Source organism: Acinonyx jubatus, chromosome B3 (assembly GCF_027475565.1).
Source record: "Acinonyx jubatus isolate Ajub_Pintada_27869175 chromosome B3, VMU_Ajub_asm_v1.0, whole genome shotgun sequence".
Lineage (NCBI taxonomy): Eukaryota > Metazoa > Chordata > Mammalia > Carnivora > Felidae > Acinonyx > Acinonyx jubatus.
This window is the reverse complement of record NC_069386.1, coordinates 7494093-7508675: the sequence shown is the minus strand read 5'-3', so window position 1 is coordinate 7508675 and position 14583 is coordinate 7494093. Positions and strand designations below refer to the sequence as shown.

Here is a 14583-nt window from a genome sequence, read left to right as displayed (position 1 = left end):
TGCCAGTTCAAGGCTGGGGCAGATAAATAATGGAACATGAACCACCGTCTTAAGCCTGGCCACTTCTCTACAGCCTGCTTCCATCTTCTGTGCTATAAATAATTCAGAGTTTTCTTTTTTCTTAAATATCACAAAACCAAGTCGGAATCTTTATGTGAAGGATTCTGCTGTGTCCCTCTCTCCCTCCTCCCCTCCCTCCCCAGCCAGCCCAGGCAACTCCCCAGAGAACGACCCCTCAAGCTTTAACATTTATTCTTTGACATTTCAGACTATTTGTTAGGCAGAGCTGCCTTCTTGAGATCAAAGTCGGAAAATCTTGCCGAGAACTCCCGCTTGGCCCCGTCCAACTGTGACAGAGAGGGTCTATTAACCCCCAAGCATCTGCTTCCTTCCTCATCCAAAGAAATCCACCAACCCTCAGGCAAACGGGCAGCCATTTCTCTCTCTATTTCCCTCCCCTTGCTTTCAAGCCCCCCAGCCTTTCGGGGCGGGGGGCACAGGTATTCTTCACATGTGATACACCAAGACATTCAGCAGAGGGAGGTGACCTCAAGAACCAGAAGATGTCCCCCACCAGGAGACAATAGCGATTCACGGGGATATGGCATTTGGGGCACCCATCTAGTAGAGTCTTTTATCTGAGGATTAGCAAGTTGAGAGAGAGATGCGGAACACGGAAAGGTAACTTACCCCAAGTCATTTACATCTTCAATTCTGTGTACTACCCCTAGATGATGTCACCTCCACCAGCCCGGGAGTGCAGCCAGGGTTAGCGCTGAAGTCTTAAACGCTTATGTGAAATGACTTACCATTTTCTTCTGAGATACCACAGTGAAGGTTTCCTGCTTCACAAGAGTACCTATCCAACAGCTCCCAGATTCATTGTTGCCTGTATACAGGGCAGAGGGCAGAAGTAGGGACGGACGCCATAGCCGGGCAAAGGTATTGGGGTGTGGTCGTTCATCATGATATAAGGTCAGTGGTTAACATCCTACTTCATTCTTCTTTAAAAAAAAAAAAAGCTGTGACCACACCATAACTCGGTGTTACCTAAAGTGTGTGTGTGTCAATCTATTGGTAGGTATTAAGAGAAGTCTATGTTCAATTAGATTGGGAAAGTGGTAGGACAAAAAGGTTTATTTAAAGGAGGACTTCTCAGAGGCTTTTATATCCTAATGTGTACTGTGAATCTGTAAGACATTGGCTATACCGCGTAACATTCTCCAAAGTTATTTGATGGGCTCTTAGGAAAGCATTGTTGCAGCCAATGGAAAGGAGAGCACTTGATCCTGACGACACTGTTTATTACATCGTTTACCTAATAACTGGAGTAAGAGGAAAAGGTTTCTCTGAACACTGAGGACTCAAATTGAGAGAGAGTCATATTGCAGAAACTGAAGTTTTGCCCAAAAAAACGGGTCAATTCACATGAGACAATAGTTGGTCAAGGGATTGACCCTCTGAAGCAACTAAGATGGCCAAAAACGCCACCCTGAAAATACACAGTGGGTTATTCTGGTCTTCTTCATGACGATATTGGCCCTTTGGTAACAGAGGTAACCAGTGGCAATTGCCTGTTATGGTAGCAAAAATGCCAAACCGACAGCCATAAAGATGGAAGGATTCCATGAGTCATTCAAACATGGACTCAGAATTTAAATTCTCCCAAGAAGGACATTCCCAGAATCTATTCTATATTTGTGATGCCTTCTCTGCTCCCACTGACTGTGGGAAAGAACGGACTGAGGTTCTCACTGGCCCGCTCGGCATCTGGCTCCCTCTGAAGTGAAAGGCTTCAGTCCAAAGCTGTGGCCTTCAGATAAGAGCTGCCAGAGACACGGATCCTGGATGTGACCTCTTGGCCAGACTGAGCTTGTAGAGACCGTGGCTCATGACAAAAATTGCTGTGAGATTTCCCCTCAGGCTGTTATGTGAGTTTTCTCTCAGAACTAAGAGCAAGAGAAGGCTAACACTCCAGTGTATATAGAATAGACAGGCCGGACTCAGCAACTAGCCTGCATTCTGGAATTTTCTTTCTCCCTGAGATTGTCTGAAGGAGGGTCTGGGAGGAACACCCACATTGGATGGCCCAGGGGACACAGACTTTAGGACTTGCCCCTTCTTGACTTTGGCAGCAGGAGGGCAGATCTTGGGGACAGCCTGTCCAGCCCATGCTGATAAAGACTAGGAATGAGAGAAGTCTTGTAGGTCCGGAGGTCTCCTGTGTTAGGGATCTAAACCTTCTCAGCTTCAAACTCAAGGACTTTCCATGGCATGTGTTCCCGATACCCCCAAGAACCTTGGCTGGGTGAAGTAAATATTACCCCAGGCCTGTTCAGCCAATTAGAGAGCCACATCACAGACTACAGACGCACCTCCTTCCCTTTAGAGCACCTGTGACCCCTTCCCGCAGCCCCACACCCTCTCTTTCCCCTGAGAAGTCCATTTGGGAGTCAGGATAGCACGACCTTTGGCCAAAGGCTGTCGCAAGCCTTGCAGAGTAAAGAACACGGTGTCGCAATTTCAAAACAATGACCCAAGGACCAAAACAGACCACAACTGGTGTCAGCTTCAGAGTAAAAGGAGGTGGCATTTCAGAGCTCTATAAAAGAAGTGTCACCCGGCCACATTTGACAGCAAGGAAATCACCTTTCTGGGGAAAGAAAGGTCCCTGCCCTTCTCACTGCAGGACGAACGTGGGGACAAAGGAGGGAAGCCTGTGTCTTTTTAAGGGAGACAGGCCAATAGCTCCACTGAGGCCCGCAAAGGGGGAACCCAGGTTCACGCCGCTGCCGTGGTAACAGCTCGCAGGCGGCAGAAACTGAGGAGGGAAGAGAGCCACGAAGGCAGCCTGGGTGCCACTACTGGCCACCAAGGCCTCAGGCGTTACTCACCAGAGTCAGGCTTGGCCAGGGCGGGTGGGGTAGGGGGAGTATCCGAGCTGACAGGACGCCCTGCCCCCCGAACTGTGACGAGGCCAAAACGAGAGAGCGCCACCCCGGAACTCATTCACACCTTGGGCTGGCTCGCTCCTGGGTCTTCGAACCCTTTCCACTGCTGAGTGGGGAGTGTCGGCCATCACTCCAAACCCTGATCATCGCTTGACAATGCTCTGACAGGGGCGTGGGGAGACGTGCTCAGCCTCTCTGCCTCTCAGAAGAGCCACGCTCCATTCCTGCTACGCCGGGTACCCCTCTCTCCGCTCTCAGCCAAGTCCAAGTTAAATTCCTCTACTTCAGAGAGGCCTCTGGCAGCTCCTGTTTGCAGAGAGGGTCACAGGGAAAAAAAAACCACGACCCTGAGCCGCTCAGGGTGGCGTTGGTCATGTGCAGAAAGCTCGCGTGTCTCCTGTTTGCTAGGCTTGGGAAGTGTCACGAGGCCCTCGGCCGGGACCTCTCTGCGGCTCTGGCTGTTCTCTGGGAACTGGGTAATCCTGCCTCCCCCCTCTCCCCCAGATAGTTCCAAATTCCTTCTCAGAGTGCACCCGCACGGACTGAGCCTTGCTTTGGGCTGGAGGCCTTTGGCACAGAATCCGAGCCAGCAGCATCCTGTACGCCCCTGCGGGATGTGGGATCCTCAGAGACCCTCCCACCTGCCTGTTCCTTGTTTAGGGCAGCCCGCGGGCCTTATCCGAGGCCGGTCCCCATACCTCCTCCTCCTCCCCAGCAATCACCGTCCCCCGCCCGGGAGCACACAGAACACTCGAGCCACACACTGCCATCCACCTCGAGCCCAGCACGGTGCGGAAAGACGACTTAGCCTTCAGAGGTCTACACCCAGATATCTGGTGATGGAGGGGAAGTGTCCTGATGGACAGGGACGAAAGTACAGAGAGGCCACAGACCTCATCCCCCATGCAGAAATCTCCCTGAGCAAGCAGAGCTTTAATTCCAAGGGGACCCCTGGGTTCCTTGATGAGCCAGCCACCGAAAAGGAAGAATTGGGATTAAAATCCTACCTAAATGGATCTCAGAATCCTGATGGAATTTTCGAACCACCTCCCAAAAAAGCAGACAGGGGACCTTTATCTCTTGCCAGCAAGCTCATCTCCTTCAACTCACTTTGGGGTTCGAGTAGGGTTGAACCAGGAGTGTCACTTAGCTCTGAGAGTGGTGTCAGATCCAGGCTGGGGTTTTGCGGAAGGTGGGAAGGGGGGTGTGGTCACAGGATTTCTAACGGCAAAGGGCAGAGCCGGAGCCTCAAGGCAAACGTGGGCTTTGCCTACATCGGCCCCACTGAAGGGTGGCGGGGGGGTAGCCCCAGGCCCCGTGGACAATCTGGTTGCAAACCAGGCTCCCCGTCCGTCCTTTGCTCCTTGCTGCCCCGTCACCTTCTCCACTGTCACACGCCAGAGTTGCTCTCCATTCCTGTCCTCCCCAGAGCAGCCTGCATCACTACCCCCCCCCCCCAGCGCCTCCCCCCTCCTCCCCTATTTCTCTCTCCCTTCCAGAACCACTGCAGCAGCAACGCAGGAGTCTACCCGGAGCTCAGGCTCCCTGCACCCCGAAGAATGAAGGCCCCCCGCCTGATCCACGTCCAGCGTGGCTGCATTGATCCACCTGCTCTTGTCCAGCCTCCGTGCCATCAAAGCCCCTCTGGCCCCCTCACTACTGTGTCAGAGACGCGGGAGTCTCTGCTCGTGCCTGGGCTCGGCCTGTGGAAACCGGGCCCGGACAGGAGAGGCAGCCCGGCACAGTCCCACCTGTGCTGAGGTCACACCTGTGGCTGAGAGGTGGCGGTGAGGACGTGGCTGCTGTAAGCTTGGCGGAAGGAATTCCCACACAAGAGGGAAGAGCCAGGGCAGCCCAGAGGCCAGATTCTTGGCTTCCGCATTACACGTGCTTCGCCTCGGTTCTTTTCCCGGGTAAGAAACATGTGGCTGAGTTTCGACACACCGGGACGTCTTTTGGGTGGGACAAGAAAGTTCGAATACGGACGGGAAGAGTCAGGCAAGGATCTTCCTTCCTTCCACCACCTTCCTGTCCAAAGCTGCTCACACTTGCCCAGACGTGGGCAGCCTCACCCACCATCCTGAGAATGGGGTGTCTCACCCAATAAGCCCTCCCCCAACATCAAAGATGCCACCATCGTCTGCCTGGGAATCTTGCCAACTGCAAGCCAGATCATTCATCTTAGACCTAAGACCAACCACGCTTTCGGGTGCCCGGGGTCACAAAATGCTAGAATGGGATAAAGAAAAAACTCCCCAGATATTCTTTTCTGGGGAGTCTTTAAAATCACCGTGTTTGAGAGGTGCCAGGAGGAGCTTAGGGAGGATGGCATCTAGCCTCGGAGAGCCCTGAAAGACTTGTTCACCTCGGGAGGGGTGGCTGTGCAACTCCCCCAGGACTGCGGCCTTCCAGAAGCAACAGACAGGCTGCTCTGTGGAGCACACTGCGAAGTCCAGGAGGCCTCCTGTCAGCCCTGGTTCTGCCGGTCACCAGCTGTGAAAACCAGGGCTGGTTACTTTCTGAGTGTCCGCTTCTTCCGGGGTAAAATGTGCCTGGCTTTGAGCGGGTCTGCAGAAGGGACACACAGTTGTTGTTGTTAACGTCCCACAGGTGGGCCCATTCTTTGGCGCTTGGCAGCCAGTTCCAGGATCTGGCCATGTAGCCCTTGTGAAAGGCTCCAGGCCTCTCCAGAGCATGTCCCTGGAGGGCCCTACCCCCCGTTTTCACCACTGTCTTGAAAGACACAGCGAGTTTCCTGCTCTCCAGGCTCCAGAGAGTAGGGTTCAGAACCGTTGCTCCTCAAACACCCCTTCCAAAACAAAGATCCGTCTAGCGCCCGGCAAACACACAGGCTTCATGGCCTGCGTCAGCTGTGGACCTGAACCACGGGACCAAAACGTACGCTGAGGTTCAGGAAAACCACTGTGAAATCCCATGGGGAAGATTCCAAACCCGGAAGGCCTTGCTGGTCCCCGGAGCTTCCCCGCACGAAGCCTGTCCAAGGCAGCATCCTTCTGGGCTGAGTGGTGCTCTCCGGGTCTGCCCTGCACCAGCTCTAACTGCCCCGGAGGCTCTAACACCGCAGTAAACATCTGGGACTTCGGGGCCCAGCAGGAAAACAGAGTCCTGGGCACTAAATGTTGCTCTCCCTGGCTCTTTAGACTTTTCAGCTCTCCTCAGATCTCACTCCCAGCACAAGGCCTGGCCTTGCACCTCGTAGGCAAAATAGAAGCCACCAGACCAGCCCTCCTGCCCTTTGCTGCCCCCAAACCTCTAATCCCTCATCTTTCCTCTTGCCTCCTGCTGTGCTGGAACAGCCCTCCCTTCACAGGCTGGTGGCACCCCTCCCTCTGAGCTGTGTGCTGGTCCTCCCCTCTTCTCAGGGGCCATTTCCATCCATCACCTCCTCTCCCAAGCATCCAAGGCTCCATGTATTAGACCAAAGCAAAGGTCAGATCTCTCTTGCTAAAAATGGAAGTTTTCCCCAATAGCCCCGCCCCTCAGCGATCCCAGTTCCAGACCTGGGACCACCGAGAGGACAAGGGAATGCAGGGCTGGGGCAATGCCCTCCCCAGGCCATTCTAGAGGAGAGGAACTTCCATTTGGGGTCAGGCTGGGGGGAGCTCAAACTCAATTTAAACAGATTAAATCAATGAGGGTCAGGAGGTCCCTGTTGGACCTCCGTCTTGAGCTCACCCACCTTGCTCTACCTGTCTCACTGTTACCTGCTAAGGAGGCGAGCTCCAACAGAGCCTGCTGAGGCCCAGTGAAAGGTCCAATCCCACCCAGGAACGTTTCCTCAGTCCCTGTCTTCCACTCTTGCCCCAGATGTCCTGCATACAGAGTCCCTCCACCTAGGTAGAAGATGTTGTAAGTTACAGAAGACATGGCAACCCCTTCCAGCTGGGTAAAGCCAGGAGCCCAGGGCACACAGCTGTGCCCAGCTCACTCATGCATTCTACTCTCGGCAGGACCCCCATGACTGCCTCCCACTTCCCGCAGCCCACAAGAGCCCCATGGGACAGTCCGGCCCACCTGAGGGTGTGTGTGCGGGTGTGTGGATAGGGTGTCCCTGAAGGATAAGCAGACTAGCCTGTAAGCCCAGAGCCCAGTCCTCCTCTGGCAAGGTCACGTCCTCAAGACCCAGGGAAGGTACAAACCGGCTCCATGTGAGGGAAAATCCTATCGACTTACTGGTTCGAGGGTCCCTCGGTTCTTCTCCCCAAACCTGTTACACATCAGCTCTGAAGAAACGATCTCGATAAGCCTCGGCTGCTCGGAAACAGAGCAGTCTCCCAGACACCAAGGAGGTGAGGGTCTCGGGGGCTTGAGCAGTGTCTGGAGGAGTCAGGTTTGAACCTGGCCTCTGCTTCTTGTGCTGTGTGACCCTGGGTGAACCACTAGACCTCTCTGTGCCTCTAATTCTTCCTTGATAGGACGAGGAAACAGTTCACTAGATGGATTTGACCTATCTGGAGGAGTCTCGATGAAAACCACCAGTGCAACAGATTACAGACACTTTTGTAAACAGGACTGAGCTAAGAAACTTCTTTAAAAGAGTAACAATTGAATAGGTGTGGCGGGAAATGTGAGAATTTCTGGATCTTTAACATTCTTTGCAGAATTGCCAAATAAGAGGTCTGATGCAGTCATTTCATTAGAAAATAAAGTGTTTATTAAGAAACTATACACTGAACACTCCTATAAGTCTCTGTGGAAATACAACGCCCCATTGTCATAGCACAAGGTGAGAAAATGGCAGAATAAAGGATGCTGGGGTGGATGGAGCCTGGCAGGCTGGAAATGAGGTAATGATTTACAATAATTAAAAACATCATCCTCAAGCTTACTCCTTAAAGCCACACTCGGGAGGAGGCCCTGGCCCAGAGGGTCAGCAGGACACGGTGGGGAACAGCCTGACACGAAGCGTTGGGGGGCAGGGTGGCGGGGAAGATGGCAGGAGCTGGATAAACACACATCTCAAGGCCCTGGAGGAAACCTGAATCCCCACATAACACTCTGGATGCTACGGTGTCCGGGAGGCCACCCCAGATCCGGGCCAAGAACCTAGAAAGCTTCGTGGTTTGAAACCCCATGGAGGCATCTGCAGAATCAGGCTGGGAACCCGGCACAAAGAATCACCATCCACAGGACCCAGGAAGGAAAACCTTAAGCGGGACTCTTACTTCCCACGTCAACTTGCCAAAGGCAGAGACTATTCTCTATTACTGTGCGTCACCACCCCAAAACTTAGGGGGTTAAAAGCCACCACCATCTTGTCCGAGGAGCTCCCCGTGGGAGACCTCTGCTTCACACTCTCCGCCGTCCCATCAAGGGGCAGCCTGTGCTGACTTCCCACGACGGAGGCGCCTGGGCCAAGCCCGAAGTCCACTCGCCCAACACGGCAGCAAATCTGGGAGAGGTTCAGGCTCTACCACTGTGCCTTTCCTATCAGAGCTGGGGAGAGGCATCCCTTACCCTTTCACTCTCCCCAGTGGATTACACTGAAAATGGTGGGGGTGGGGGGAAGCAAACCCCCTCTTTGGGAGAGGGTGGCCATGGAGTAAGGCATGAGTCAAAGCAAGCAAAGTAAACACATATATTGACCAGAGAACAGGATGACACTTCCATGAGAGGGGCTGGAGGAAGCCAATTTTTCCTTCTCTTCCCCTTCAGTTCATCTTGGCCTTGAACTGGTGATTCCATTGGGTTCCGAAAGTTCTGAGAGTCAAGAGTAAGTGAGAGTGGGGGTAGAGAGCCAATCCTGGGATCAGGGACTTGTAGGAAGGGCCTTGGCCCCTGGCTCCCTTGGTCCCTTGTGGTCCTAGCAGGATGGCCAACTGATGGACAAGACCTCCCGCAGCAAAAGCTTGTCAGCACTGCCGATCTAGGGGCCAAGGAGTTTTCTAGTATCACACTCACTGTGAGCCATTCCAGAAAGAAGAGGAAGGTAGGGGGAAAATGTGTCCAAAAAAAGTATGGTTTTCTCCACCAAAAAAACCCTCAAAAAAAACCAAAAATATATATATATATATAGAAAATGATTGGTTTCCATTCTTTCCTCTGAGACCTAATCTGGTGCCAACACTTGGGCCTGGCTCCCCCTCTCTCAGCGCGTGGTCTCCACCTCTGCTTAGCCGCTCTTCCCCGCTGGAGGCTGCAGGGCGATGAGGTCACTAAGAGGACAGCCTGGTATCCTAGGGAGAGCCAGGGAGACCCCACGCTTCCAGGCAGGGTAAGTGAGGCCGGAGCACGGCTGGGCTTCCATCAGGCTTTCTCGTGCTGGTTGGGTTGTTTTTGTAAAGCAAGAGAATGGCTAGTGTGTTTAAAAGGTGGTTCTTGGTGCACAGGTTTTTAATTCTCTTTATCGGCTCTAAAGTTGGTGGCAGGAGCTGCCTCGGAGGCCGGGAAAAAAGGAGCACAGTGATGACTGAGGGAAAGGGCGACCCTGCCAGTGGCGGATGGGGGAAGACACCCATCTTGGTGGTGGTAAAGGGTGCAGGGGCACCGGTGGCTCATGCGGTTTCTACTTAGCATCCCCGGATCCAAAGAGAACAGTGCCTAGAGCTTCCCACCTCTCAGAGGGCCCAGCCTACCAAGGTGACATCAAAACAGGGAGGCTTAAAAGGAGTTTTTAAAAGCCATGACGTCCTTTGCTGAAATAAGCACTGACATCCTCAACATAGATGCCATGGTTAAGAGGCTTGGAATGTCCGGGAAGGCTTATTGGATTCAACATAATTTCTCTGAAACCTATAAAAAACAAAAACAAAAGAACAGAAAAACAGAAAAAAGCAAAATAAAGTAAAAACCAAAACCCCCAAAGAAGATCAAAACTAGGAGGGGAGACGGAAAGGGGGCTTGAGGGGGGTGGGGGAAGAGGGAGGTACGGACACAGATCTATCGGAAACCGTCAAACGAATTGTCAGCAAAAGGGAAGGAGAGGGAGGAGGGGATTAACTTAAAACCAAGCGTGGTCAGAGAAACTGGAAACACTCCATTTTGCTGCGGCCTCCGCTGAACCGAGGAAGGGAAGGGAGTCAAATATTCAGGGGCTTGGGCCTTGGATTGTCACGGAACAGCAGAACAGCCTCATCTAGGGAAGGGCACAGCCACTAGGGTCACTGGGATGGGGGGAAAGGGGTGGGAGGGAAAGCGTTCTCAGAACCTGCATTGCTAAGGGATACCAGAGGGCCACTTCTAACCCTAGGAGCTGGAATTCTATAGGTTGCCTTGACCATACCCGTGAGGGTGGCGGGGGCGGGGGCGGGGGGGGGGGGAGGGCTGGGAGCGGAGCGTTATTCTTCCAAGCCTGCCAGCTCTCTCTCATTGACTTTTGGTCTCATTTCACCGGCTCGGTGGAAATTTAGGAAATAACGGCTGTTCTCGCAGCCTTATCGTAACTCCAAGTCTTACAGAGGATAAAAACGCCCTGGAGGAATGACAATGGCAGCCACTTGCACGACAGCTCAGCTCCTTTCCGGCCACGCTGCCATAGACTGAATTAGGAGATCCAGAGACGTGGGTGTTCCTGATCAAATCTCCAGATGGAGGTTTCTCAATCAACCCCAGATTATAATAATGTCTGTGAAATAACGTCTGTCTAGAGAGTGTGTGTGTGTGTGTGTGTGTGCGCGCGCGTGTGTGTGTGCGTGTGAGCACGCACCTGCAGACAAGACAGGAGCAAGCCTATCTTCTCATAAAAGCTACGGGCAGGTATGTGAAGGGCACAATGGACAGCTGGATGTTGGGGACGTGATGGGGACAGACTGAGCTGGTTGCGCGGAGACTCTCTCCTCCTCATTCCTGGATCACGTGATGCTCAAAACACAGTGGAGTAATCTGGACACTGGGAGCTCTCCATCTGTAGGGAGCGGGGTCAGATTTGTGAAGACGGAGGGAAACTTCCTTGTCTGTGACATCATGTTTAGAGAGAGGCTCAGCTTCAGGATGAGAGATTTCTGCGATAGCTTCCCCGTGCTAACCAGGGACGAGGGCTCTCTTGGGTCTGAGGTGGAAGGGAAGGCAGGCCACGGGTCTGGGCAGCCTGCCTAGGAGGTGTGGGACACCACTGTTCCTATCCAGGTTGTGGTCCCTCTCTGGCTTCTCCCACACCCTTCGCCTCGGCCCTATGACATGTCCTCCCTGGAAGACTCCTCTGACCTAAGGGATTTTTAGTACCAATCCCACACTGGGCACCTAGTCATCCCCCAGTCCTCTGGGACATACTGGAGACTCCATGTGGTCTTAAGATCTGAAGAATCAAAACTGGTCGGGGGTGGGGCCTGTACTGCATACAAAGACGTCAAAGGAGGTAACTCACCATGTGACCTTGGGTAAGCCACTTCCCCACTCTGGACCTCGGGCTCCTCATATATATAGTGAGTTGATGAGACTAGATGATCTCTATTGTCCTTCAAGTTTAATATCCCATGATTGTCTATGTTTGAAAAGACCCCTGGCAGAAGAGGCAGACACGGGGGAATTAATGGTCAGTATTGAGCCCCAAGCACAGAAACAAGGGGAAGTATTTTTCATGTGCACGATGCCAGAAGCAGAAGCCAGGTGTTCCCCGATCCATAGTCAACACTGCTTTACCTAGAGGGGCACCTGGTTCATCTCATGCATACAGTCTACAGACACTGTCCTCACAGTATCACACAGGAGCATTCAAGAACTGCGCCAGGGGGTCAGGGAAGGTTTGCCGTCCCCATGAACTCTGTCCAACCCCCTCCCTAACATCCTTGCCCCCCACCCCCCAATCCTCCTTCTTGGACCAGAGCAACCTGAACGTGTGCCCATCATTGCTCTTCTGGATGCCATTCCCAGGGCTGGAAGGAGGATTCTTATCACTTAGGTAATGGCCCTGCAAGTCCCAAGACCCTCTTTCTGTCCCCTTCTTTCTCCAAGAAAAAATTCAGCTAATCTCTAAGAGGAAAACAATTTGATAAGCGGGGGAGGACGAGGATATGGGGCATGGGGCAGTGGCGAGTTTGGTCCCTCAAAAATCTTTCCTGCCTGAGTTAGGGCATAAACAGTTGGAACGATAAATGCTGTTGGTTCAGTAGACCCAAGGACTACAACTCCTATGAAAGGCTTATCGTTATAGCTGGAGAGTGAAATCTCCTTTGGAGGCCATGCAGCATCATGGGTCCTGGAAGGCTCCATGTTGGATCCATTAAAGGCAGGGCCAAGCCTGCCTAAGCCTCTGCCAAGGTCCCTGAAGCTGCCTCCGTGAACATGAGCCTTTTCCCATATTAGCCGGGATCTGAAGTTTGTTTTCTCTGGAACTCTTTCCCAGGTGGAGCCTTTCCAAGATTCTAAGTGCTGAATCCTGATAGCATAGGAGGCACTGCTCCAAGATCCTCTATTCCTCCCCCTCTTGCTCTGAGCAGCCCTGGAGCAGGAAGGAAAAGGCATCTGCTTGGGGGAGGGCAGGGGAGACCAGGACCACCGTGGACACTGACTGGGAAAAGCACAGATGGATGCAGGGAGGGCCGAGGAGGGGCAAAGCCACCTCCAAAGAAGGCCTTGCTCACTGTGCCCCCACGGACCCCCGTGTGTCTAACCTTTTCCTCCATCTGGTGACTGCTCTACACAAAGTTGTGCAGCATAGAGTTCACTGTGGGCGCTCCATAACTCAGAACAGAGCCTGGTCTTCAGGGACTGTCTGGTATAGGTTTCCTGAGAAGGGAGCCAGAGACTCTGGGATAGTTTGGGGAAGGGAGGGGCGCTGGGAAGGCAGGCTGGGGGAGAAGGGGCGCTGAGCACCCACAGTACTGGATGAAAGGACCGGAGCCAATTCCCCCGGGCCAAAAGCAGGTCAAATCTTCAAGGGCAAGTGATTCAATATTCACTGCAGCAGAGAAGGGAGGGTTCCAACGGCCGTGCAACACAGAAGGGGGCCTAGACCTTCAAGCCTCTCCACTTTTCTGACAGCCTCACAGATCCCAATCATCTGTCCCTCTCTGTGGTCTCACCACGGCCCCAGGGCCGACCCCTGGCCTTGGCGACCTAGGGCCCCCAGCTTTCTGGCACCTGCCAGCGAGAACTTCCTTGCATCTCCTCTGCCTACACACTCCTCACATGGCTTCGGATTCTCCCAGCCTCCTTTTCTGTCCCTGCTTCTTCCTTTTGTTATGTGACATGATAATTTCGTTACCTAACTCCATAAAGTGGTTTAGGTTGTGGCCTTGATAAAAGGCCCAATACCGAATGGAGCTCTATTGGATTATTTTCCAACATTTCCTCTTCAAATGTATTTGTTTGTCATCTTCAAGTTGTTACATCACACGAGTGCTTAGCACTTATATTGAGAGAAGCACTTTATACTCAACAGTGGGCTGAAATACACAGGAGTCCTGGCGCTGAGGTCATGGGTGCCTTGGTAGGGAACCGGAGGCCCAGAGCAATTCAGATCCTTGTCCAGAGAGAGAGACAGAGACAGAGACAGAGAGCAGGAGGGGACAACAGGACAGATGGAAGGGCAAGAAGCCTGCTCTGCACCGCACCCCAGCCAGGGGGTATTGTCTCCATAGCCTCCTTGCTTTTCCCAAGGGGTAAGAAGAGGTGAGAGGTTTTGAACCATGCTGCAGGAAGGCACGGACTGAAGAAGGGAGCTGTAACATGTCCAGCTGTAACAACCCTACCACCAGATGCATCACTGAGCGCCTTGGCATCCAAAGATCTATGTAAGTTACGGACAGTGCCAGGTGATGCCTGTGGCTAATTCAGTATCGCCCAACATCCTTAAAGGGCTGATGTTATTAACTCCATTTTAAGTGTGGGAATACTAAGGCTCAATAATATATTTAAAAAACAAGCAAACCAACCAAGTTCACTTGTGGCAGAATCTGATGCTGACCCAAGCTCTACACAACCCCAAAGTCCTTATACGTAACTACTTTGCAGTATGGCTTCCATTTATTGAAAATCAATATCCAGGGAAAAGAGGCTGAAATGGAGGTCAAGGCAGCAGTGGTCGGGACATTCTGCAGGGGAGGCAGGACTTTATATATGGCTCCCTCTACAAGACCCAGATGGAAGACAGGAGTCATCTTTCCTCACTAACAGCTTCCCTGGCCAGGGAGATGAGCATCCCATGCCCGCCCCTGCCCTCCTCCAGCAGGTGCCTGGTCTAACCTTACCCCAGGCTGCTTCATCTTCTGCACTGCCCTTACAGTAACACTTTGCATGGCCTAGGACCTTCCAAGTAAGGAATCCCAAACTGTGTCTACACATGGACTCCTTCATTTTGATGGCACTTCTGTGAGTTCAGCTCAGGAAGGATGAAAAGTAAACCTGATGAAAGAGAGATGGTAACGAGTTTGGAGAGAAGAGCAGTTACCCAGAATATTGTTACGCCCGTAGCAAGAGTGTGAAGTATCTGAGCATACCCCTAGGAAGCCAAGCGTGGTGCCCAGGAGAACTCTCTCCCCAGCACCCTCCCCTAGGCCACTATGTAAACAAGAAGGCACAGGAACGAGTGCATTATGGTAAAGAAAAGCTCCACCACAGGTCTCTCTTTCTGCATTTCCTGCTTGTGTGGTGTCATGGAAAGAAGGTCACCAGGGAGTCCTACTGGTCCCTGGGATAGGACCTTTGTTCTGCACCTTTGGCTCCTGATGTGGCC

General features: G+C 52.7%; 1 protein-coding gene across 7 annotated transcripts in view; it reads right to left on the bottom strand.

Annotated features, from left to right (window-relative positions):
- The window catches only part of NTRK3 (neurotrophic receptor tyrosine kinase 3), a 464920-nt gene that overhangs the window by 92142 nt on the left and 358195 nt on the right, over positions 1-14583 (bottom strand). The window contains exons 13-14 of one of the 7 annotated variants that reach the window (XM_027068011.2): positions 11275-11409; positions 7604-9704 (exon numbers count right to left, since the gene is read on the bottom strand). The exons of 5 other annotated variants lie outside the window; for them this stretch is intronic. In XM_027068011.2, the coding sequence (XP_026923812.1) occupies positions 9586-9704; positions 11275-11409 (254 nt within the window). In that variant the 3' untranslated portion in view covers positions 7604-9585. Of the gene's footprint in view, positions 1-7603; positions 9705-11274; positions 11410-14583 lie in introns of those variants that run through there. One more of the 7 variants, XM_027068012.2, reaches the window with a different exon arrangement.